General features: G+C 41.8%; 1 protein-coding gene across 1 annotated transcript in view; it reads right to left on the minus strand.

The window, feature by feature from the left end:
- Positions 1-26,963, minus strand: part of LOC139558923 (microtubule-actin cross-linking factor 1-like) — a 92,896-nt gene extending 65,933 nt beyond the window's left edge. The window contains exons 1-2 of the mRNA XM_071374425.1: positions 26,595-26,963; positions 17,512-17,728 (exon numbers count right to left, since the gene is read on the minus strand). Coding sequence (XP_071230526.1) covers positions 17,512-17,725 — 214 coding nt within the window. The 5' untranslated portion in view covers positions 17,726-17,728; positions 26,595-26,963. The remainder of the gene's footprint in view (positions 1-17,511; positions 17,729-26,594) is intronic.
- Positions 26,964-27,809: the final 846 nt, after the last annotated feature.

Raw genomic sequence — 27,809 nt, forward strand, 5'->3', positions numbered from 1 at the left:
CAAGCTTATACTTTGGATTCTGGGGTACGACAGTTGAACTAAACACATGAGACATTTACATTCCGTTATATTCTTCAAGAATCAATGACTATATATAATTAATTTAAAAGTCAAAAATGTGATATACCAATCCCAGATCGTCCCTTTAAGGGAGAGATAGATAGAGAGTGGAGATATGAGCTGAGTAGTAGCATTACACTGAGCACGACACTAATACACATAATCACCAGCCAAATAGCGGTACCTCCAGGAAATAGGTACAAAGTCCTGTCTAGAGTAGTGAGGGGAGGCAAAGTCTTTGAATAAATTAAGAGGCACTGCAAGGTTCAATCCGGTACACAAACTCCCTAATGCAGTCTTAAGACTGGGGTGGATGCCATTTACAAATTGCACTCAGCATTTTTTATTGAAACTATAGCCTAAACAGAGTGAATGCATAATTAGGTCTAAAATCCAGACTTCTTTCTTGTGCCTAACTAACATGTCCAGGTGATAGCATTAGTCTTGTGTTCTGAACTTGTTCAATTAGTATTACTGGAACCCCCCACTCAACATGATAATGTTCTGCTCTTGCATTGCACAGACAATCGATTGCTGTGCTAGGCTAGCAACAAATCACACACAGATACACCAGGGCTGGATTGATTCAAAGCTAATAGAGTCTCTAGAGAGTCTGTCGAGACCCGAGTGAAAACACTATCATTATCAGCATTTTTAGATTATGAGGTTATAAAGAGATTAAAATGAGTTTTACATCGTCAGTATCCCATAATTAAACCATCATTACTCTATCACAATGGCATATCTTGCATTTCTTAACATGTCTTGTAACAGTCTTATTTCCATCCCAGAGTGGTTGATGATCAGTGACAGTGAGATAATCATAAAGTAGCAGTCGTGTGGGAGGGGGGTACAGTGGTGACACCTATAGGATGTAAACAAATGCACTACGAAGTGAGCCGCTCCATGACACACTGCAGTGGATGAAGTCATAATCAACTGAGCAAAAGAAGCCAAGAAGAACCCTGTTTCCCTACATTCAATTTAATGGTGTCTGCTTTTATGTTTCCTGTCCAGTGTTGCTCTGGACCCTCTCCCAATGCAGGCAGGGATATTTCCAGTCAAAGGGTACAGTCGTGGTTGGTCGGTTTGTAGCATTACCGCGGCGATGCAGCATCACTCTGCAGACCCAAGCATGGCGCAGATGCACTCAGCCTGCTGCATGCAGCAGCGGAAAGCTCCCGCCACTCACCACTCCGGTGCATTCACGCCATCACACATTTGCGAACACAAACACACATAAACATAACATGAGGGCAGCTCCAATACACCATCACCAATACTATCCAGTCAAGCTTGAACACAAAAGCCATTCTCTCCCTTGATTCTCAACAATTGCAGAGTGAGAGAGGGGAAAGGGGTGCATAAAGAGAGACAGCATTCCTCCATTTAGACTGCACAGATCCTTTGATAAAACTTTCTCCACATAATCACAAGATGAGGTACTCCTCTGCAAGGGATTGTGGGGAAATGAGGGAGACAGAGTACCTTTGAGAGAAGTGATCTCATGCTGGATAGACCTTGCAGTGTCCATGCTCTCTCTCCCACTGCTCCTTCAGTCCCAATCCTAATGAAGCTCTGAGGCTGCTTGCCCCTTTGGTAGTGCTCCTGCTCCGTCTGGGAGGCTGTGAACTGCAAGGTCAGTTCAATGCGGCACAGCACTCTGCTTGAGGAGGAGGTGGAGGATTTTTCTCTATAATATCAGTTTCTGTCTGTCTCTGCAGTGGAGCTGCTGCTGCTAGCTGGCTGGGCTGCTTAGCTGCTGCGTTTTGATTCTCTCTATTGCTCTCTCTCCCTCTCGCTCTTTCCCTCTCTCTCTCAATTCCAGTCAGCAGGGAAACTGAAAGAAAACAACTACACCTCCCTCCTCCCCTTCCCCTTCTACTCCAAACCATCCCCTATGCTACCCCATCCCATCAAGCCAATCACAGCTCAACTCAGCCATCACATCTCATTGATGTGCGAGTTGGCCCCAGTTAGTCAATGCAGATACTGTAAAGTAAAAAGTGTCTTCTGAGTGACAGACAAGCGACTGAGATGAATTTGCTATACACTACATGGCTACAAAAGTATGTGGACACCTGCTTGTCGAACATCTCATTCCAAAATCATGGGCATTAATATGGAGTTGGTCTCCCCTTTGCTGCTATAATGGCCTCCACTCTTCTGGGAAGCCTTTCCACTAGATCAAATAAAATCAAAGTTTATTTGATAAACATGTGCGCTGAAAACAACAGGTGTAGACCTTACAGTGAAATGTTTACTTACAGGCTCTAACCAACAGTGCAAAAAAGGTATTAGGTGAACAATAGGTAAGTAAAGAAATAAAAACAACAGTAAAAAGACAGTGAAAAATAACAGTAGCGAGGCTACATACAGACACCGGTTAGTCAGGCTGATTGAGGTTGTATGTACATGTAGATATGGTTAAAGTGACTATGTGTCAGGTTTTGGCCAGGACTGTTCAGGTTTTTGGTCACTAGATGTCCCCATTGCACCTTTTTTGTTCCTTTTGTTTTCTTCCTTGCTCTATTATTGTTTGCAGCTGTTTGTCGTTCCCTTGTTAGTATTTAAACCCTGTGTGTTCCTCAGTTCCTTGCTCAGTGTTTGTAAGTTAGCACCCAGCCCCAGCCCAAGCCTTGTTTTGTTCAGATATTTCTCTTGTTGGATTTTCCAGAGGTTCTCTGGTTTAGTTCTTGTGTATTATTTGAGTAGTCTTTTGAGGTTTGTTTTTCCCTGCTGTTTTTTTACTACTTTGTGGAGTTTCTTTTGTATTTTGGAGGATTTCCATTTTGTGCCTTTTGGCTTTATTTTTGGACATTGTGGATTTAGTTTCTTTGCCTGAAGATTTTGTTCTTTAATTAAACCACCATCTCTAGTACTGCTGTGTCTGCCTCATCTTCTGGGTTCTGACGATTATTAGTGACTGTTTCTCGCACCGGGTCCTGACACTATGCATGTATGATGAACAGAGAGTAGCAGTAGCGTAAAAGAGGGGTTGGCGGGTGGCGGGACACAATGCAGATAGCCCGGTTAGCCAATGTGCGGGAGCACTGGTTGGTTGGCCCAATTGAGGAAGTATGTACATGAATGTATAGTTAAAGTGACTATGCATATATGATAAACAGAGAGTAGCAACAGCGTAAAAAGAGGGGTTGGGGGGTTGGGGTCGGGTGGTCTACACAATGCAAATAGTCCGGGTAGCCATTTGATTACCTGTTCAGGAGTCTAATGGCTTGGGGGTAAAAACTGTTGAGAAGCCTTTTTGTCCTAGACTTGGCACTCCGGTACCGCTTGCCATGCAGTAGTAGAGAGAACAGTCTATGACTGGGGTGGCTGGGGTCTGTGACAATTTTTAGGGCCTTTCTCTGACATCGCCTGTGTGTAGAGGTCCTGGATGGCAGGCAGCTTAGCCCCAGTGATGTACTGGGCCGTACACACTACCCTCTGTAGTGCCTTGAGGTCAGAGGCAGAGCATTTGCCGTACCAGGCAGTGATGCAATCAGTCAGGATGCTCTCGATGTTGCAGCTGTAGAACCTTTTCAGGATCTCAGGACCAATGCCAAATCGTTTTCGTTTCCTGAGGGGGAACAGGCTTTGTCGTGCCCTCTTCACGACTGTCTTGGTGTGTTTGGACCATTCTAGCTTGTTGTTGATGTGGACACCAAGGAACTTGAAGCTCTCAACCTGCTCCACTACAACCCCGTCGATGAGAATGGGGGCTTGCTCGGTCCTCCTTTTCCTGTAGTCCACAATCATCTCCAAATCCACTAATTTGAAGAGGTGTCCACATACCTTTGTAGTGTATATAGGCCTATATACATGTAGCCTATATATCGTTTTGTTCATTGTCAATGGAGGTCTGATGAAGACCTGAGTGGTTGAAACATTGTCACCAAAAAATCACATGGGAGCAAAGATTGCAGTGTGCGGTCTCTTTTCACCCTGTCCCTCCCTTGCCCCTACGTTCTCTCATAGAAAAGTGTGCAGTCACTCAAGACTAGCCTATAATTAATGCCAAGGCTGCAGAGGGACTGGGAACTACAATACTGTAGGATGACGCAGCACTTTTTAGTGGGTGTGTTCATATAACTGAGCCCAAATTAGAACCAAGCAAATGGTCTTTAGGACCATAAAATGTAATTATCTCTAACCAAGAAATACATTGTGCAGTTAGGGGTATGTCATATTTCGTGAACGCAATAAAGTAAAATAATCTGTTCACAAATCAAAACAAATATCAATTAAAATTGTATTTGTCACATACACCAAATGCAACAGTTTTAGAAATTACCATGACATGCTTACTTACAAGCCCTTTCCCAACAATGCAGAGATAAAAGTGAGACAAATGTGCTAATTTAAAAGTTTGGGTTAGCATTAAGGTTAGGTTTAGGAGTTAAGTTTAGGTGTTGTTTTAGGGTTTGGGGTTAAGGTTTAGTTTAAGCTTAAGGTTAGATGTAGGGGTTGGGGAAAATAGGATTTTGGATGTGAATCAATTCTTTGGTCCCCACAAGGATAGCAATACAAAACGGTTTGTTTTGCTGTGTGTGTGTGTGTGTGTGTGTGTGTGTGTGTGTGTGTGTGTGTGTGTGTGTGTGTGTGTGTGTGTGTGTGTGTGTGTGTGTGTGTGTGTGTGTGTGTGCGTGTGTGTGCGTGTGTGCAAGTTCTCATTTACAACTGTGACCTGGCCAAGATAAAGCAAAGCAGTGTGACAAAAAACAACACAGAGTTACACATATGATAAACAAAAGTACAGTCAATAATACAGTAGAAAAATCTATATACATTGTGTCAAAATGGAGTAAAGAGGTAAGGCAATAAATAGGCCATTGTGGCGAAGTATTTACAATTTAGTAAATTAACACTGGAGTGATAGATGTGCAGATGATGATGTGCAAGTAGAAATACTGGTGTGCAAAATAGCAAAAATAGTTGATGCTCAGATAGCTGATGCTTAATAAAGTTAGTGAGGGAGATATAAGTCTCCAACTTCAGCAATTTTTGCAATTCGTTCCAGTCATTGGAAGCAGAGAACGTGAAGGAAAGGCGGCCAAAGGAGGTGTTGGTTTTGGGGATGACCAGTGAGATATACCTGCTGGAGCGCGTGCCACGGGTGAGTGTTGTTATGGTGACCAGTGAGCTGAGATATTGTGGGGCTTTACCTAGCAGAGACTTATAGATGAGCTGGAGCCAGTGGGTTTGGCGATGAATATGTAGCGAGGGCCAGCCGACGAGAGCATACAGGTCGCAATGGTGGGTGGTATATGGGGCTTTGGTGACAAAACGGATGGCACTGTGATAGACTGCATCCAGTTTGCTGCATCCACTTTGCCGATGATCGGTAGGATAGTCAGTTTTACGAGGGTATGTTTGGCAGCGTTAGTGAAAAAGGCTTTTTTGTGAAATAGGAAGTCAATTCTAGATTTAATTTTGGATTGGAGATGCTAAATATGAGTCTGGAAGGAGAGTTTACAATCTAGCCAGACACCGAGCTATTTGCAGTTGTCCACATATTCTAAGTCAGAACCGTCCAGAGTAGTCATGCGGGCGGGTGCGGGCAGCGATCGGTTGAAGAGCATGCATTTGGTTTTACTAGCGTTTAAGAGCAGTTGGAGGTCACGGAAGGAGTGTTGTATGGCATTGAAGCTCGTTTGGAGGTTTGTTAACACAGTGTCCAAAGAAGGGCCAGATGTATACAGAATGGGGTCGTCTGCATAGAGGTGGATCAAGGAATCACCCGCATCATTGATATATACAGAGAAAAGAGTTGGCCCGAGAATTGAACACTGTGGTACCCCCAAAGAGACTGCCAGAGGTCCGGACAACAGGCCCTCCGATTTGACACACTGAACTCTATCTGAGAAGACTTAAATTTGCCAGACCCCAGGAAGAGTAGCTGCTGCCTTGTCCAAAAAGAGTAGAACCAGCTCACCTGCTTTTACTTTATGATTTGACTATAGATAGATTACATTTAAAATGTCACATGCACAGATGTAGTTGCAGGGTCATCACGAAGTCATCATGAAGTGATTTAAAAGGCTAGTTAAGGATCATATCGCCTCCACCTTACCCGACACCTGAGACCCATTACAATTTGTACTGCACACTGCTCTATTTATATTTACCTTTTTTTAAACAGGGAGCCACCAGGGAGCCCTGCATATACAATTTCATAAAATACATCAAAAATAAAATACAATATAAAACAAATAAAATATAAACAATACACACAAAACGCAGTTAACTAAAACAAACACATTCTTCATTGTTAAAAAATAATCCTCTGTCCGCTGCCTGAACTACCCTTGGGACACTAACGCATCTATTCAAAATGTATTTCGGAGATCATTCCAAACATGTGGAGCAAGAAAACTAAAGGCTGATTTACCTAACTCTGTAGACACCAAAGGAGACTCCAGGGTTAACCAACCCTGTGAACGGGTTTAATAACTTGTCATTTTGAATCTTAACAGTGAAGTTCAGTAAGTCGGAAGCTCGTGGAGCAGATCTTTGTCAACAAAAATAACGTAATGATGTGATCTACGTAACTTCAAAGAGATCCAGCCAACCTTTTGGTAAAGAATACAGTGATAAGTAACATAATTGTCTCCTGTGATAAAACTAAGGGCGCTATGAAAAACGGCATCCAGGGGTTTAAGCATAGCAGTAGATGCACTTTGATACATAGTATCACCATAATCAAGGACAGGTATAAAGGTTGACTGCACAATCTGCTTCCTGCTGACTAAAGAGAGACGAGATCTGTTTTTTGTAATAAAAAAAAGCCTACTTTAAATCTTAGTTTCTTAACAAGCTCATTCGTACGTTTTTTAAATGATCATTGTCATTAGTTTTGCCCGTATTAAGCACGGGTTTAAAATCAGTAAGGGCTTCCTGCACAACTGCAAAATGGGACTGTAGCTTTGTCACAGCCAGGTCAACAGTCGGCGCAATTGAGTACATAATAGTATTATCAACATACTGATCAAAAATATAAACGCAACATGTAAAGTGTTTCATGAGCTGGGTGGCAGTATTGAGTAGCTTGGATGAAAAGGTGCCCAGAGTAAACTGCCTGCTACTCAGGCTCAGAGGCTAAGATATGCATATTATTGGTAGATTTGGATATAAAACACTCTGAAGTTTCTAAAACTGTTTGAAGGATGTCTGTGAGTATAACAGAACTCATATGGCAGGCAAAAACCTGAGAAAAAATCCAACCAGGAAGTGGGAAATCTGAGGTTTGTAGGTTTGCCCATCCAATATTCAGTGGGATATTGGTCATTTTGCACTTCCTAAGGCTTCCACTAGATGTCAACAGTCTTTAAAACCTTGTTCGATGCTTCTACTGTGAGGAATGAGGGAAGGAGAGCTCTTTGAGTCAGGTGTCTGGCACGAGCTGAACATGCGCGGTCACGTGAGAGCGACCTGCATTCCATCGCATTTCTGAAGACAAAGGAATTTGACATGTTTCTACGAACTGTAATGGAATTGTTTGACTTTTCATCTGAACTGTGTGTCATGAATGTGGATTACTGGACTGAACGCGCAAACAAAATGAAGGTATTTGGACATAAATTATGGACTATATCGAACAAAACAAACATTTATTGTGGAACTGGGATTCCTGGGAGTGCATGCTGATGAAGATCATCAAAGGTAAGTGAATATTTATAATACTATTTCTGACGTCTGTTGACTCCAACATGGCGGATATCTTTATGTCTTATTTGGGCTCTGAGCGCTGTACTCAGATTATAGCATGGTGTGCTTTTTCCGTAAAATTAAAAAAAAATCTGACACAGCGGTTGCATTAAGGAGAGGTTTATCTAATGTTCCATGTTTAATACTTGTATCTTTTATCAATGTTTATTATGAGTATTTCTGTCAATTGATGTGGCTCTCTGCAAAATCTCCGGATGTTTTGGAGGCAAAACATTACTGAACATAACGCGCCAATGTAAACTGAGATTTTTGGATATAAATATGAACTTTATCGAACAAAACATACATGTATTGTGTAACATGAAGTCCTATGAGTGTCATCTGATGAAGATCATCAAAGGTTAGTGATTAATTCTATCTCTATTTCTGATTTTTGTGACTCCTCTCTGGCTGGAAAAATGGCTGTGTTTTTCTGTGAATAGGTGCTGACCTAACATAATCATTTGTGGTGCTTTCGCCGAAAAGCATATTTGAAATCGGACACTGTGGTGAGATTAACAAGAAGTGTATCTTTAAAATGGTGTAACATACTTGTATGTCTGAGGAATTTTAATTATGAGATTTCTGTTGTTTTGAATTAGGCGGCCTGCACTTTCACTGGCTGTTGTCATATCGATCCCGTTAACGGGATCTCAGCCGTAAGAAGTTAAATAAAAGATCCCAGAAATGTTCCATATGCACAAAAAGCTTATTTCTCCAAAAAATGACATCCCTTTTCGTGAGAATTTCTCCTTTGCCAAGATAATCCATTCCCCTGACAGGTGTGGCATGTCAAGAAGCTGATTAAACAGCACGATCAAATCACAGGTGCACCTTGTACTGGGGACAATAAAAGACCACTCTAAAATGAGCAGTTTTGTCACAAAACAATGCCACAAATGTCTCAAGTTTTGAGGGAGCGTGCAATTGGCATGCTGACGCAGGAAAGTCCACCAGAGCTATTGGTAGAGAATTGAATGTTAATTTCTCTACCATAAGCTGCCTCCAACTGTGTTTTAGTGAATTTGTCAGTACGTCCGACTGGCCTAACAACAGCAGACCACGTGTTAACACACCAGCACAGGACCTCCACATCCAATTTCTTCACTTGCGGGATCGTCTGAGAACACCCACCCAGACAGCTGATGAATCTAGGTTTGCACAACCAAAGAATTTCTGCAGAAACTATCAGAAACCATCTCTGGGATGCTCATCTGTGTGTTTGTCGTCATCAGCAGGGTCTTGTCCTGACTACAGTTTGGCGTCGGAACTGACTTCTGTGGGTAAATGCTCACCTTCGATTGCCACTAGCATGCTGGAGAAGTGTGCTCTTCCCAGATCAAGCCCGGTTTCAACTGTACCGGGCAGATGTCAGACCGCGTGTATGGTGTTGTGCGGGTGAGCAGTTTGCTGAGTCCCCCATGGTGGCGGTGGGGTTATGTTATGGGCAGGCATAAACTAGGGACAACAAACACAATTGCATTTTATCGATTGCAATTTGAATGCACAGAGATACCTTGACGAGATCCTGAGGCCCATTGCCGTGCCATTTATCCGCCGCCATCACCTCATGTTTCAGCATGATAATGCATGGCCCCATGTCGCAAGGATCTGTTTATAATTCCTGGAAGCAGAAAATTTCCCATCTTCCAAGGCCTGCATATTCACCAGACATGTCACCCATTGAGCCTGTTCGGGATGCTCTGGATCGACGTGTACGACAGCGTGTCCCAGTTCTGGCCAATATCCAGCAACGTCACACAGCCATTGAAGAGGAGTGGGACAACATCCCACAGGCCACAATCAACAGCCTGATCAATTCTATGCGAAGGAATGTGTCACGCTGCACGAGGCCAATGGTGGTCACACCAGACACTGACTTTTATTTATTTATTTTATTTTTTAGGGGGAAGATCACCTTTAATATTGCAGATTGTAGCAACAAAAAAAAAATGGGGGATTGGAAATGATGCAGACAATTACATTGATGGAAGCTACAATCTATCTGCGATACTGACTGGTTTTCTGATCCACGCCCCTACATATTATTTAAAGGTATCTGTGACCAACAGATGCATATCTGTATCCCAGTCATGTGAAATCCATAGATTAGGGCCTAATGACTGTTGACTGATTTCCTTATATGACAGTTAACTCAGTCAAATCTTTGAAATTGTTGCATGTTGTGTTTATAATTTTTTTTTTACAGAATGACCAAAAGCATTTGTGACTAGTTTCCAGAAACTAGGCGTATGTCGCGCGTCACTACTTTACAGGAGCGTCATTTGAACGTAAACTTTTTTTTAAACAAAATTCATTTTTTGGTAGAAATGCCTTCGGGAACATATGATCTTTCATATGCCTTAATAACAAACTTGTATGCCATCTGTAAATACGAATACAATTGTTAAATTGTGAGCCTAGTTGGTTTAGTCATGGAGAAAAACACCAACCTTCCCGCTAGCCATGATTGGCTGAGATAATGAGTGGGCTGGTCATGCCGAGAGATGAGTTTGGATCGCTTCTGTTTATAATATGAGCTGGTCAATATGTGTAGGTAATCCTTTCTAACGCAGATTTTTTGAAATATATCACGTAGTAGAACTGTTTAAGTGTTGCTCTCCACTTTCTGGAGTACCGAGTTTTGAAATCAGTGTAATTAGAGTATGATAGCTAAGGAGATGGAGACAATTCTGGCATTTGATTGCAAAAATGCAGACGTAGTCGAAAAGACAACACACAGAAGGCTGTTGTACAAAACACCTGTCTCCGGATTACATCTTCTAACGAAGGGCAACCATGGCATCCGTGACAGAGTGACAAAGGGAGAAGCTTCCATCATTGTATACGGGAAGAGAGTCGAGCTTGCTACATTTTTAGATATTACATGTTTCTAATTTTGTCAAAGTCGTTTTCAGTTCAAGTTCAAGTGTACTGTTAGCAAGCTAGCTAACGTTAGAAAAAAGAAAAAAAAGAAAACACCTTTTCAAATCTTGCTACGTAAGACCGAATTGAGCCGGTCGGTCACATTTATATATACTGTTTCCAGGTGAAAGCTTATTGATGTCACTTGTTAAATCCACTTCAATCCGTGTAGTTGAAGGGGAGGAGTGTGGCGGATGAATCAGAATTAGTTTGGTAACATAGATAAGATGTTTTTATTTGCATAATATGCTTATGTGAGATACTTGTCATTAGAATGTTTCCCTTTGGACTATAGGGTTGGCAGTTGCACTTATCCCTTCTCAGCTAGGGCTCAGTCACTTGGGGCTCAGAGAGGAGAGAGGTCAGGCTTGTCTTCATATGTGAATGTATCTGTTAAACCATCTGGTGCTATGCAGAATATCAGAAAGGGAAGAGGACAGAATGGAACATTGTCTTCTTATGTAAATGTGTCTTTACCTATTCTTAAACCATGTGAAGGGATGGCATGATTAATGGGGAACCAATTAAGTGTCTTCACAATGTCTGTACGCCAGTCACTCCCTCCTTTTCTCATTGGGGGGAGGAGTATGGCAGTGTCTGGAACCATTGTATGTCCCCTCTGATGTTGCACTTATCTTGAGATAGTATATGACCTAGAGGCTCACTACCCTCAGTGAGCTTGTCCAGGAGTGGGGTGTACTTGAGATGGGAGTATCTAGAGTTGACAATTGATATATGCCATTGGATAAGTTGGTGTTTTTGTACTATGAAGTACAAGGAACGAGATTAGAACCTCGTCTTAGAGACCAAACTGAACGATAATTTATAGCGAATGCTATCTGGCTATGGGATACTCCTCTCTCAAGTAAAAGTCTTTCTTTGTGAACAGTTCCTATTATCTGTGGTTTGTCATGTCGACTAGGGGGGTGGATCTTTGCTATAAAAGATCTCAGTTGCCATTATGTTGACACTCAACTATTCATTGGAGATAGTGAATTGTTGAAAGTCAAATGCTATTGCAAAGCTTAATTATTATTAAAGGTGTAGATTAAGTATAACTCTGACTGGTGTGTGAAGTTTGTCTCTCTCTCTCTCTCTCTTTCGTAATACAGAAATTAATCTACCACAGGAGAAAGGCTAAAGAAGGATTTTTAAGTCTTGAGACATTTGTGACATGGATGGTTTATATGTACCATTCAGAGGGTGAAAAAATATATTCTATTGCCTTTGAACGTGTTATGGCAGTAGATGCTAGGCACATCAGTTTGTGTCAAGAACTGCACCACTACTGGGTTCTTCACGCTCAACAGTTTCCCATGTGTATCAAGAATGGTCTACCACCCAAAGAACATCCAGCCAACTTGACACAACTGTGGGACGCATTAGAGTCAACATGCGCCAGCATCCCTCTGAAATGCTTTCGACACCTTGTAGAGTCCATGTCCTGACGAATTGAGGCTGTTCTGAGGGCAAAGGGGGGCGGAGGGTGCAACTCAATATTAGGAAGGTGTTCCTAATGTTTGTTATACTCAGTGTAAATAGTGAAAAGAAGGTCCTACTATCAACCCCTGGGAACCCCTTTATGCACTTAATCAACAGTACCAGTAAAACGTTTGGACACACCTATTAATTCAAGGGTTTACTTTATTTGTACTATTTTCTATATTGTAGAATACTAGTGAAGACATCAAAACTATGAAATAACACATATGGGATCATGTAGTAACCAAAAAGGTGTTAAACATATCAAAATATGTTTTAGATTTTAGATTCTTCAAAGTAGCCACCCTTTGCCTTCATGACAGTTTTGAATATTCTTGGCATTCTCTCAACCAGCTTCATGAGGAATACTTTTCCAACAGTTTGAAGGAGTTCCCACATATACTGAACCCTTGTTGGCTGCTTTTCCATCACTCTGCGATCCAACTCATCCGAAACCATCTCAACTCATCCGAAACCGTCAAGTTGTGTGATTTGTGGAGGCCAGGTCATCTGATGCAGCACTCCATCACTCTCATTGGTCAAATAGCCCTTACACAGCATGGAGTTGTGTTGGGTTATGTCCAGTTGAAAACAAATGATAGTCCCACTAAGTACAAACCAGATGGGATGGTGTATCGCTGCAGAATGCTGTGGTAGCCATGCTGGTTAAGTGTGCCTTGAATTCGAAATATATCACAGACAGTGTCACCAGCAAATCACCCCCACACCATCACACCTCCTCCTCCATGCATCACGGTGGACTCCACATATACGAAGATAATCCGTTCACCTACACTATGTCTTTCAAAGACACAGTGTTTGGAACCAAAAATCTCCAGATTTCCACTGGTCTAATGTCCATTGCTCATGTTTCTTTGCCCAAGCAAGTCTCTTCTTATTATTGGTGTCCTTTAGTAGTGGTTTCTTTGCAGCAATTCGACCATGAAGGCCTGATTCACGCAGTCTCCTCTGAACAGTTGATGTTGAGATGTGTGAACTCTGTAAAGCATTTATTTGGGCTGCAATTTCTGAGGCTGGTAACTCTAATGACCTTATTCTCTGCAGCAAAGGTAACTCTGGGTCTTCCTTTCCTGTCACAGTTCCTCATGAGAGCCAGATTCATCATAGTACTTGATGGTTTTTGCGACTGCACTTGAAGAAACGACTGCACTTGAAGTTCAAAGTACTTTTAATATTCCTGATTGACTGACCTTCTTTTCTTAAAGTAATGACATACCGTCATTTCTCTTTGCTTATTTGAGCTGTTCTTGCCATAATATGGACTTGGTCTTTTACCAAATAGGGCTATCTTCTGTATACCACGCCTACCTTTTCCATGTGTGTTACAGTATTTTGGGGGTTTTGATGTCTTCGGTAGTAAATAGTAAAAATAAAGAAAAAACCTTGAATGAGTAGGTGTCCAAACTTTTGACTGGTACTGTAAATACAGTTGAAGTCAGAAGTTTACATACACCTTAGCCAAGTATATTTAAAGTCCATTTTTCACAATTCCTGACATTTAATCCTCGTAAAAAGTCCCTGTGTTAGATCAGTTATTATCACCACTTTATTTTAAGAATTTGAAATGTCTGAATAATAGTAGAGAATGATTTATTTCAGCTTTAATTTCTTTCATCACATTCCCAGTGGGTCAGAAGTTTACATACACTCAATTCGTGTTTGGTAGCATTGCCTTTAAATTGTTTAACTTGGGTCAAATGTTGTGGGTAGCCTTCCACAAACTTCCCACAATAAATTGGGTGAATTTTGGCCCATTCCTCCTGAGAGATGGTGTAACTGAGTCAGGTTTGTAGGCCTCCTTGCTCACACACGCTTTTTGAGTTCTGCCCACATTTTTTTCTATAGGATTGAGGTCAGGGCTTTGTGATGGCCACTCCAATACCTTGACTTTGTTGTCCTTAAGCCGTTTTGCCACAACTTTGGAAGTATGCTTGGGGTCATTGTCCATTTGGAAGACCCATTTGCGACCAAGCTTTAACTTCCTGACTGATGTCTTGAGATGTTGCTTCAATATATCCACATAATCTTCCTCCGTCTATTTTGTGAAGTGCACCAGTGCCTCCTGCAGCAATGTAAACCCACAACATGATGCTGCCACCCCCGGTTGGGATGGTGTTCTTTGGCTTGCATGCCGCCCCCTTTTTTCCTCCAAACATAACAATGGTCATTATGGCCAATCAGTTCTATTTTTGTTTCATCAGACCAGAGGACATTTCTCAAAAAAGTACGATCTTTGTCCCCATGTGCAGTTGCAAACCGTAGTCTGGCTTTTTTATGGCGGTTTTGGAGCAGTGGCTTCTTCCTTGCTGAGCGGCCTTTCAGGTTATTTCGATATAGGACTCGTTTTACTGTGGATATAGATACTTTTTTACCTGTTTCCTCCAGCATCTTCACAAGGTCCTTTGCTGTTGTTCTGGAATTGATTTTCACTTTTCACACAAAAGTACGTTCATCTCTTGGAGACAGAACGCGTCTCCTTCCTGAGTGGTATGATGGCTGCGTGGTCCCATGGTGTTTATACTTGCTACTATTGTTTGTACAGATGAACGTGGTACCTTCAGGTGTTTGGAAATTGCTCCCAAGGATGAACCAGACTTGTGGAAGTCCACACATTTTTTCTGATGTCTTGGCTGATTTCTTTTGATTTTCCCATGAGGTCAAGCAAAGAGGCACTGAGTTTGAAGGTAGGCCTTGAAATACATCCACAGGTACACCTTCACTTGACTCAAATTATGTCAATTAGCCCGTCAGAAGGTTCTAAAGCCATGAAATCATTCTCTGGAATTTTCCAAGCTGTTTAAAGGCACAGTCAACTTAGTGTATGTAAACTTCTGACCCACTGGAATTGTGATACAGTGAATTATAAGTGAAATAATCTGTCTGTTTACAATTGTTGGATAAATGACTTGTGTCACGCACAAAGTAGATGTCCTAACCGATTTGCCAAAACTATAGTTTGTTAACAAGAAATTTGTGGAGTGGTTGACAAACAAGCTTTATTCCAAAACAAACAAAATTCCAGAAAATGATTCCATGGCTTTAGAACTGTGCAAGCTAACAGGCAGGTGTAAGAATATTTAAAGATAATTACACAATGCAGAGAACAATGGAGGTCAATGGAACGCGTTGTTTTTCAGTTCAACATCTGTTTAGAATCTGTGTAGGGGTTCCAGTCTGGGACTCATAGCTACACATGTGACAAGTTCTCATTGGTCCAAATTGTCTATACATTGAGCCTGAAACGGGGTACTTTATTTGGCCATTGGCCCAATTTTATTGCAAGGAATTCTAATTGGTCAACCACAGGATAGGCTTGGGTCCTACATCCTGTCTCTTTGTTAAGTGGAGAAAACAACGAGAACAGGGGAGAATGAATATCTACCATCCACTTTACAGCATAACAACCATATTTTTCTCCCTCTGATTTGCTTTGGGGTCTGTGTTATTGAAGAATAACATCAACTGATAAACACGGGCCACAAACAGGCAAATAGTGGCGCAGTACAACAGTGGTGTGCAGAAAAGCATCTAGGAATGCACAACTTAACAGAGATTGGCTATTGCAGCAGACGACCACACTGGCTTCTACTCCTATCAGCTAAAAACAAGAAGCGGCTCCAGTGGGGAAGCGATCCTGAACATTGGACTATTGAGGAGTGGAGAAACCTGGTCTGACAAATCCCGGTTCCTGTTGCGTCATGCTGTTGGCAGAGTCAGGATTTGGCATAAGCTACATGAATCCATGGTCCCATCCTGCCTGGTGCCAACGGTACAGGCTGGTGGTGGTGGTGTAATGGTGAGGGGAATGTTTCTGGCACACATTAGGTCCCTTGATACCAATTGAGCAACGTTTCCATTCACCGAAGAATTCAGGATATTCTGGAGGCAAAGGGGGGTCCGACCCGGTACTAGATGGGTGTACCTAATAAACGTATGCTTAGGTGCCCTGGTCATACCATTTAATTTCAATGAGCATCTGTCTGGGTATTATCAATTCCTCTCAACCTACTTCTTTAGCCCAATTAGCCTACAGAAATGGGTCAATTAAACCCTATTGCCCTCTATCACATGTTCAACAGCCATATAGATCCTTTTCTAGGTCATAGCTGTGTAGCATAATTCTCTGAAACTCAGGGGTCTTCACTGCAAGGAGACCACCAGAGAGCCACAGGGTGATAGCCAAGAGAGCCTACTTGTTCCACCCATCCCTGTGCAGGAAAGAGCCAGCAGAAAGGTATGTTCAAACAGACATAACTAAGCAGATTAGAATAGATAATAGCTTTGCAATAAATGTTTCATACAATAACACATGTCAAAATTGTATAGGTGGTTATATTTGTGCAATTTGGAAATGCATTTTTTGCACATCCCAACTCCCCCTGAGAAACCTGTGGAAAATGGGGTCACAGCTAGGGTCAGCCAATTAACCGGTGTCCTTGGAGAAATTGTGGTTAAGTGCCTTGAGTAAGGGTACAACCACCCAACGCTGTAACCTCGAGGCTACCTGCTGCGGTGCAGCTGAGTGAACATAAACAAACAGAAAAAGCTTTCAAAAGAAACCAACTGTATCTCCAAATTGCATTTTCCAAATCGACCATTTCTGAGTGTGCTTCCTGACATATTATACTGTTGCAGACCAGGGAGGATATCCAGTCCCACTGCTTCTGTAGTCTCAGGACACCATCCCACTGAATCAAATCAATACTGTTTATTCCAAAGAGAGAATATGAACACTGCCATCCAGTCAGTGCCTGCTGACACAGCAACATAATCACACCACAATATCAGTGGCCAGACCCAGAATGCATCCCAAATGGCACCCTATTCCCTATGGGCTCTGGTCAAAAGTAGTTCACTATATAGGGAATAGGGTGCCATTTGGGTGCCATTTGGTGAACTTGAATTTGGGGCCAAGGAAGGAGAGCACTGAGATTGACAGAGACAGGCTCTGGACAGCCTAATACTCCCTATTGGATTCAAATTGGCATCTTAGAGTTGTTACCATAATAGCTTAGCTCCTAAAGCCTCATTAGCAATGCAATGGAAATGTCATTACTGAATCACAAGCTGTATAAAACACTTAGAGAACATTTATGAAGGCGCCTGTTAAGGTGAATGAATCAATCTTCTGCTCTTGTCCAAAAGTTTGTGACGACTGGTGTAGTATAGTGTATCTGATGAATGATCTGTGCGTGTGTGTGTATGATTATTTGTGAATTAATTTTACCTTTATTTTTACCAGGCAGGCCAATTAAGAAAAACATTATTTCTGACTCAGTCCTCTGCGTGTGTGTCCCACTTTTAATTCAAGCTTACCTGCGATACGAAAGACAGCCCTCTCCGCCGGGTCCAGCACGTGCACGTGCACGTCTCCAGAAGCAGACTTGGAGCGTTTGATCCGGTGGTGTTTAGGGAGGTTCCAGGGCAGAGTGTCTCCTGGGAATGGAAAGCTGCTTAGCTCACTGGAGCTCTCCTCAGATGCAGCCCGCAACAACGGATACCTCTTAGTACTTTCCTTCAGCTCCTCCATGGCCTGCATGAGCAACACAAGGAAAAATATATGTGTAGTACAGGCCTGGGCAAATATTTTGAATGGAGGGGCACATTAGAATATATTTTTGCCATCGTGGGCCAGAATCATTTTACAGGATTATACATCATGTGTATGACTGTGTTGACAGATATATCTACTGTAAATTACATCCAGATCTGCTACTTATTTAACTTTTTTAACATGCACAGAAATAAACCCCATCCATGTTTTCCTTTTGGTATGTATTTTCAAGAAAGAGAGAGAGCTCAACATTACATTTCAACTACTCAGCCAGTCTGATGAGTGAAGTCTCTGATGGGCATTGAGAGGTGAGAGTCAGTAAGAGATGATCTGTGCCTTGACTTGTTATACTTCGTTACTGAAAATGTCTGTTCACATACATAGGTTGACCAAAGCAGTACAAACATCTTCTGAGCATAACTCCTAATCTTTGGAAAGTTTTGTTAATCGAGAGATGCATAGAACCTCGTCATAGTTCTCCAATCACTGCAGCAGACTGAAGATCAATAAGCTCAAGTTGCAGGTCAGTGGGAGTGTTATCCACATTGAAGGTGAAAGGAGAGGAAACCAACAGCATGTCATTTTCCAACACTTTGAAATCCTCAAAACGACGAGAAAACTCACCGTTCAAAGCACGCAGCAGCGATGTATACTTCTCCCTCTGGTCATCTCATAGGGAACAGACTATTAGTGTTGGAAGGTGGATGAGATTGTTGGCTTCTACTTGGCGGGTCAGGAGGAGTCATTTTCCCTTGAAGGCTTTGACAAGGCTGTACATCTGATGTGCAAAAAGGCCCTTCTCTTGTAGTTTGGAATTCAGTTCATTCATGAGGGCCATGATGTCCACGGTGAAGGCAAAAATCAGCCAACCATTCTTTATCTTGCAGTTGAGGGAAATCCAAATATTTTCCATTCATACGGTTTCTATGACTGTAGTTTTCCATGTGGACCAATTTATTGCTGCATTCTGAAAAGTTATCCAAGTATTGTTTCATATGGCTGTGCTTTTGGGGAGTGATATTGGTTCTTGTAGAATTCGTTTAATTTTCTTACACATTGTTAACTATGAAGTTGTTAATGTTTATGTGTATCCATTGAAAATAGACAAGTGAAAAAATTCTGGGGGTGAGCATGCACATTTTCAATATGTACCAATTGTTCCTCTTTAGTACATTTAGAAATAGGTCTCAAGTAATATCATTGGGTGGCGAGTTGATATAATTCCAAGTACGGGATGTTAAAACCACCCTCAACATAAAACTTCCATTTTTATTCTCTGAGTTTTATTTGCCCATATACAGTTAAAAAGTCGGAAGTTTACATACACTTAGGATGGAGTCATTAAAACTCAAAACTCGTTTTTCAACCACTCCACGAGTCTGGTTCATCCTTGGGAGCAATTTCAAAACACCTGAAGGTACCACTTTCATCTGTACAAACAATAGTACGCAAGTATAATCACCATGGGACCACGCAGCCGTCATACCGCTCAGGAAGGAGATGCGTTCCGTCTCCTAGAGATGAACGTACTTTGGTGTGAAAAATGCAAATCAATCCCAGAACAGCAAAGGACCTTGTGAAGATGCTGGAGGAAACAGGTACAAAAGTATCTATATCCACAGTAAAACGAGTCCTATATCAACATAACCTGAAAGGCTGCTCAGCAAGGAAGAAGCCACTGCTTCAAAACCTGCCATAAAAAGCCAGACTGCGGTTTGCAATTGCACATGGGGACAAAGATCATACTTTTTGGAGAAATGTCCTCTGATCTGATGAAACAAAAATAGAACTGTTTGGCCATAATGACCATCGTTATGTTTGGAGGAAAAAGGGAGAGGCTTGCAAGCTGAAGAACACCATCCCAACCGTGAAGCACGGGGGTGGCAGCATCATCTTGTGGGGGTGCTTTGCTGCAGGAGGGACTGGTGCACTTCACAAAATAGATGGCATCATGAGGGAGGAAAATGATGACGATTCATTGAAGCAACTTCTCAAGACATCAGTCAGAAAGTTAAAGCTTGGTCGCAAATGGGTCTTTGAAGATTGTGTAAATTTGAAATTAATATAGGAGAATTTAACACATTAGATCAATTAAAAGATAATACAAACAAAAGAAACATGTGTTTTCTATTATTATTTGTTTTTCATCATATTTGAAATGCAAGAGAAAGGCCATCATTCAGATAGGATTTTAGGTGTAATTTAGATGTTGTCCACAAGATGGCAGCCGTGTGTGTGCAAAGTTTTAGACTGATCCAGTGAAGAATTACATCACTACACAACATTTTGTATCAAGTCTGCCAGAAGTTTGCCCAAATGTGCCGAACTGGTCAATTCATACATTTTCAAGTACATAGAGAACATACAAAAATGCTATGGTAATAAAACATTTAAGTTTACACACTCCCAGGAATGTAATACATGATGGATAATTAGCTTACTTACATAAAACACATTAACCTTCACTAATCTAGATGGCCGGGGGGGGGGGGGCAGAGACAGCAGTGGGGTCAAACTGTAGAACCCAGTTCTACATTTGAATATAAACATTTATTTGTTCAAACAAAACTATACATATATACATTTTATCTCTGGGACCCTCAGGATGACAAATCAGATCAAGATTACTGAATGTAAGTACATTCACCTTCACTGGTGAATGTGTCAAAACAGTTGCCATGATTAAAGTGTTCTGTTGTTGTGCACTATCCTCTAACAAGAGCATGGTCTTTTTTAATGTAATAGCTAGTGTAAATTGGACACTGCCGTTAGATGAACAAGAATGTATAATTTCTGCCAATATAAGACATGTCTACAGTGGTTGCTCAACTAAAAGTTTTGAGATGATGCTGCGGGATTTAAGAGTTAATTTGTGGTTTAGTACGGTACCCTGCGTCACTTCTTCATTGCTCCAGACCAGTGCAAGGGGGAGTTAGAGCACTGATTTTGCTTTTGGGTCCCAAGGCACTAATATGTCTCTAACTGGCAATGAATGGGCAACATAAACCAAATAGAAACTGATAATTGTGCACGACTTGAAAATGAAATTTCAATAAACTGAATGATGAGGATGAGGAAACTCTGTACTAGATGTTCCGTTCATCCTGAAAGCCCTAATCTGCTCACTTAAATTAATAGAGATCCTGGTCATGGTGCTACAGTATGTTGCTATAGCATAATCAAAGTGAGGACAATCGGCAATCTGCTGTATACTTATGGCCTATTGTAAACTGAAAGTCACACCTTTCCAGTACTCCTCACCCCGCCCTTAATACAGTTACCATTCAAACACGAGCTGTTTATCAAAAAAAAAATTACATTGCGACCAAAGAGAACAGACAAAATGGACATCAGTTTCATCAAGCCAGCTTCTTCCTATGGTGCTACCCGTTCCAGGGTTAGGACCGTAACCACCAGAGGACTTGAAAATGAGCCGGAACCTAAACTAAAAGGCATTTTGGGTTCAGTGCATTTTCTTTAAAGAAATGTATATAGCCTATCAATGTGTAGGCATACTGTGCAATAAAATCGATAGTTAAATAAACGTTAAATAAAAATAAAAATAATAATTGTGTACTAAAAACGTGAATGTGTTTTTGCAGAGCATACAACTATGCCGACAACCATTTGTGGAGATCAGTGGACAAAGGGCCGCACCAAAAAACGCATGGTTGCCAAGAAATCATTTGTGTGTTGGAGTCACTTAATTCTTAATTGATCAACCGTTTCTATCATAGGCCATTGTAATCGATGGGGGCTCAGGGCGGTACCATTCTGCTCATCTGATGAAGGTGCACATGGATCAGATTCAAACTTTGAAGACCGAGATTGAGTAATTGAAGGCAGACCAGCAGAAAGAGAAACATTATCTGAGGGCAGAAATACGGACGACAGCTGATGCATTAGTCCAGAGCCAGGCGGCATTGGCGGAGAGGCAGGCGGCATTGGGGGAGAGTCAGGCGGCATTGGCGGAGAGTCAGGCGGCATTGGCGGCGAATGACGCGTTGAAGATGGCGAGGAACGAGATGGAGTCACAATCCATGCCAGGCACACCTGTGAGCTCTGGAACTCCACCTCCGACAGGCAGAGTCAACATACCTGCAAGGTTCGTCAGGTCGTCGAATGGAAATGTCACCCTTACATTTCCATTCCTCTTCTGACAACAGAACTTGACCAACTGCTCACCAGGCACAGCAAGGGCCATCCGGACCATTATGCTGTTCTGCTATTTCAAGGATGTGTAACCGAAGAGAGATACCACGAGTGGACACAATCACTGAGATTTTTATTTTCCCGGAATCTCCGTTTGGATATTGGTTAGACTACAATTAGGGTATGGAAAAGTTATCCTGTAGTACTGTAGCCTCCTCCCGACCGTCACGTTGTACAGAGCCATATTTTCCGTTCCATCCTAACGGAAACCCTGAGGGTTTCATTTTTCTTGGAATAGAAACACCAAAATATTAATCAAGTTAATTAAGCAAAATGTCTTAAAATAAATCCCATATACAGTTGGGAGAACAAGTATTTGATACACTGCCGATTTTTGCAGGTTTTCCTACTTACAAAGCATGTAGAGGTCTGTAATTGTTATCATAGGTACACTTCAACTGTGAGAGACAGAATCTAAAACAAAAATCCAGAAAATCACATTGTATGATTTTTAAGTAATTAATTTGCATTGTATTGCATGACATAAGTATTTGATCACCTACCAACCAGTAAGAATTCCGGCTCTCACAGACCTGTTAGTTTTTCTTTAAGAAGCCCCCCTGTTCTCCACTCATTACCTGTATTAACTGCACCTGTTTGAACTCGTTACCTGTATAAAAGACACCTGTCCACACACTCAATCAAACAGTCTACAACCTCTCCACAATGGCCAAGACCAGAGAGCTGTGTAAGAGTGTAAGAGCTGTGAGAGCTGATAAAATTGTAGACCTGCACAAGGCTGGGATGAGCTACAGGACAATAGGCAAGCAGCTTGGTGAGAAGGCAACAACTGTTGGCACAATTATAAGAAAATGGAAGAAGTTCAAGATGACGGTCAATCACCCTCGGTCTGGGGCTCCATGCAAGATCTCACCTCGTGGGGCATCAATGATCATGAGGAAGGTGAGGGATCAGCCCAGAACTACACGGTAGGACCTGGTCAATGACCTGAAGAGAGCTGGGACCACAGTCTCAAAGAAAACCATTAGTAACACACTATGCCGTCATGGATTAAAATCTTGCAGCGCACGCAAGGTCCCCCTGCTCAAGCCAGCGCATGTCCAGGCCCGTCTGAAGTTTGCTAATGACCATCTGGATGATCCAGAGGAGGAATGGGAGAAGGTCATGTGGTCTGATGAGACAAAAATAGAGCTTTTTGGTCTAAACTCCACTCGCCGTGTTTGGAGGAAGAAGAAGGATGAGTACAACCCCAAGAACACCATCCCAACCGTGAAGCATGGAGGTGGAAACATCATTCTTTGGGGATGCTTTTCTGCAAAGGGGACAGGACGACTGCACCGTATTGAGGGGAGGATGGATGAGGCCATGAATCGCGAGATCTTGGCCAACAACCTCCTTCCCTCAGTAAGAGCATTGAAGATGGGTCGTGGCTGGGTCTTCCAGCATGACAACGTACCGAAACACACAGCCAGGGCAACTAAGGAGTGCCTCTGTAAGAAAGGTCCTGGAGTGGCCTAGCCAGTCTCCAGACCTGAACCCAATAGAAAATCTTTGGAGGGAGCTGAAAGTCCGTACTGCCCAGCAACACCCCCGAAACCTGAAGGATCTGGAGAAGGTCTGTATGGAGGAGTGGGACAAAGTCCCTGCTGCAGTGTGTGCAAACCTGGTCAAGAACTACAGGAAACGTATGATCTCTGTAATTGCAAACAAAGGTTTCTGTACCAAATATTAAGTTCTGCTTTTCTGATATATCAACTACTTATGTCATGCAATAAAATGCAAATTAATGTCCTAGCCTACCTCTTTCAGGTAATACATTAAATTCAGTATTAGCCTTATAATTAGCTATTAGAAATTTTTGCAAATATATTAAAAATAAAAAATCATAAATACCTTATTTACATAAGTATTCAGACCCTTTGCTATGAGACTCGAAATTGAGCAAACACCAAGGCATGAGATCAAAGAAATTGTCTGGAGAGCTCCGAGACAGGATTGTGCCGAGGTACAGATCTGGGGAAGGGTACCAAAACATTTCCGCAGCATTGAAGGTCCCCAAGAACACAATGGCCGCCCGGCCAAACTGAGCAATTGGGGGAGAAGGGCCTTGGTCAGGGAGGTGACCAAGAAAACCATGGTCACTCTGATAGAGCTCTAGAGTTCCTCTGTGGAGATGGGAGAACCTTCCAGAAGAACAACCATCTCTGCAGCAATCTACCAATTAGTCCTTTATGGTAAAGTGGCCAGATGGAAGCCACTCCTCAGTAAAAAGGAGCATGACAGCCCACTTGGAGTTTGCCAAAAGCCACCTAAAGAATCTCAGACCATAAGAAACAAGATTCTTTGGTCTGATGAAACCAAGATTGAACTATTTGGCCTTAATGCCAAGCATCATGTCTGTAGGAAACCTGGCACCATTCTTACAGTGAACCATGGTGGTGACAGCATCATGCTGTGGGGATGTTTTTCAGCGGCAGGGACTGGGAGACAAGTCAGGATCGAGGGAAAGATGAGCGGAGCAAAGTAGAGATCCTTGATGAAAACCTGCTCCTGCGCACTCAAGATCTCAAACTGGGGCGAAGGTTCACCTTCCAACAGTTCAACAACTCTAAGCACAAAGCCAAGACAACGCAGGAGTGGTTTTGGGTCAAGTCTCTGAATTTCCTTGAGTGGCCCAGCCAGAGCCTGGACTTGAACCCGATAGAACATCTCTGAAGAGACCTGTGCAGCAACCGTGTTATAACAGGTTCTTGAATTATACATTGAGAATGCCGCAGAAGGTGCACTGAAAATAACAGCACTGGCCTAAATCACAAGGGATAGAGTACCACATTATGAGTCAAAATAACCATAAAACCTAGCGGTCAAACAAGGAAATGGCTCCAATCCTTTTTCCACCATACATTTTTTCCATAGGGGATTATAGAAATACTTCAAATAAGGGCTGTGTTTCGTTTTAAAATAAGGACTGGCATGACGTTTTGATAACTGTGTAAATCTCTCTAGGACAAGGTGACTTTTATCAATATATTCAACTGTATTTACTCCCTAAAAATGAAATGCTAATTAGCTGCTAATGTGGCTATCATAAAGAACTACAAATGCCTTGATGATCTGGACAAGACTGCCGAAACAAGGCTAAGGTTAAGACTCTGGATCTAATGTTAGTTAAATGTATTAATGAATAAATTGGCTACATTTCTTTAAATTGACAATTCTGTGAACTGTCTTGTGCAAGTTTTAAATTGCCACAATACCTGTTAGCAAAGGTGTCAGCTAGAAATGACGTGCAGGAGCTAACAGGGATTTGTAGCCTTGCATGTCTACTTTGATGCGAATTAGCATTATCAGATCTGAGAGTAAATAGAGCTGAATATGTTGATGAAGCCACCTTGTCCAATAGAGATTTACATGGTTATCAAAATGTCACGCCAGGGAAAGCCTACACGAAACACAGCCCTTATTTTAAGTGTTTCTAAAATGTACTATGGGAAAAATGGTTTGACCGCTAGGTTTTATGGGTATTATGACACCTCCACCGGGGCTCTATTGCTCTTATACTGTATCATTCATTGTACTTTGTCAGCCTATCAACAACTAATATGTTTGTCCATGTCAGAGTCATCAGTGTGTGTCCACTTTCCACCAAGATATTACAAGTAATAAAAGTAACCATCTCGGGAAGTCATCCCCAAATTAGTTCCTTATCCCTAAATTACATTATTCTATTCAGAGCAACATTGCCTTCTGCCTGGATTGCACCCAAGCATGTCCAAGATGAAGGCAACTGTTTGAGTTCCTAGGCAAAACCTTGAGGAGTTTTACAGGTTATGCTACTCCTGAAAGTTCTCTGGATGTAAAATAAACACGGAAAATCAATCAGTGTTGGTCCATTTGAATCGACTTTGGCAGTGCACAAATCACTCTCAGATCATTGAGTGAGGCCAAAAATTGTAGAAAGTACACGTGGATGGATGTGTCTCAATAGTCTTAGACAACTCCTTTTCCTCCTCTAATTTTCTCTATGCCACAAATGACAGAGCAAATAATTGGATAATGTAAACACAGTTTGTAGCGGCCCTTTGACAGGGGAAAGGATAGCACCATATTTTATCACCTATGCAGTATGATAACAGAGGTCGCGGAAACGGTCCTACTATTCTATTAAAATCTTGAGAAGCCCACTGATCTAATTGTCTTCTGAGGGGAACTTCTGCACCACAACTATCTGTTGGCTCTATCTGCACAGATTTACATTGGTAGTGGTTTGTGTTTTCTCAATCTTCCCCATTCCCATAACTTTATGACTCCTTAAACTATTTCAAAGACAGCAGTCAAATGTATTACATTTACAAAAAATAAAAACAATGTTTTCTTCATACTGTATGTACCATTCCAGATGTATGACGACATGACGTTAGTTTGTAGCGAAATTACATGCTGGATTATTATTGTACACCTGCTATTTGACTTTTGATGCTAATACTACTGCATGATCAAAGTCATGCTCCAAAAACACAAATGATAGCTTGTTGTCGACAATATGGGAGAAGTCATAACAGTTTCGATGACACAAGCCCACATTATAGCCTACTAAACCGCATTGATGATGCGGCAAGATGTCCCCACCATATGAGTCATTCGGTAAAACAGTGGATGTTTTTATACTCACGTTAACAACCTTGACTGCACTGGTCCAACCGCGGTACCTCTCCGCGACTTGTTATACAGCCATAAATACTGCTACCTGGTTGACTTGCGAATGTCCGCCGGCCTGTTTCACAAAATCCCTGTTTAAATTTAAAGAGCCTTCGAAAGGCAGCGCCTTGGTCTGTATCCGGCTTTGGGATGTTTAAATAGCTGGTGAGTCGAGAGGCTCAGTGAAGATGACCTGCTTTGCTGAATCTGCACTGCCAGCGGAAGTCTGAGGCTGCCACACACCACCCGCAAAGTGATGGTTGAATCAAGCCATGTAAAATATATAGTTTCAATTGTATTAGTAGTAGTATTAGTAGTTTGCGAGATATATACATGGCATAGCCTACACTGTCGAACAAAATATTCTTTGCAGTTTCCTTTTCCATCTCATGGAAAGGTTCGCAGAGGCACATGGGCAAAATTATGAGATCAGACTGTATAGCTAATTATAGAAGCACTATGGAATGCAATAACTCAGTTAACGGGATGATGAATATGATTAGGAAAAATTGCAAACGATGCTAAATATTCCACTTTACTGCACAGGACACTATACGCATTGTATTTTCTTATTGGCCTACACTGATCATCAACTGGTCTGTTCTCAGTGGGAATAACAGTGTAAAATCGTTAAATTCTTTCTGAATGGCACCCTATTCTCTTTATAGTGTTGGGCTCTGGTCAAAAGTAGTGCACTATATAGGGAATAGGGTGCCACTTGGTATGTTACCTCTGTAGATAAGATGGTTCAGCTGCACTGCCAGACCCATTCTTGCTGACCTCAGCTAAATCAGCATCTGTAGGTGGGAAACACTATTTTCATGCCACTTCGATAAGGAAGCAACTTTTTCGTAGCAGGTTAGGAGAACTTACGCAGCAGGTTAGGATAATTAACGTAGCAGGTTAAGGTTAGGGAAAAGGTTAGCAAAAATGTTATCCTAATCTGTTAAAAAAATCACTACCTCTCGAAGTGTCATGAAAAGAGTGTGGCCATACCAGAAGAGGGACTACTCAGGTCATCTTTGCCATACACCTGACCTGGGATACAATGCACATAACTTGGAATTATTATAGTGCATTACTGATATGGCTATAGGTCTATATTGTAAAAAATGGAAAATAATTATGTTACCGTCTCCAATTACTTTTCAAACAATTAAATCCCTAGACGGCCTTTACAGACTCTGAA

Source organism: Salvelinus alpinus, chromosome 29, assembly GCF_045679555.1.
Source record: "Salvelinus alpinus chromosome 29, SLU_Salpinus.1, whole genome shotgun sequence".
In the NCBI taxonomy this organism is placed as follows: Eukaryota; Metazoa; Chordata; class Actinopteri; order Salmoniformes; family Salmonidae; genus Salvelinus; species Salvelinus alpinus.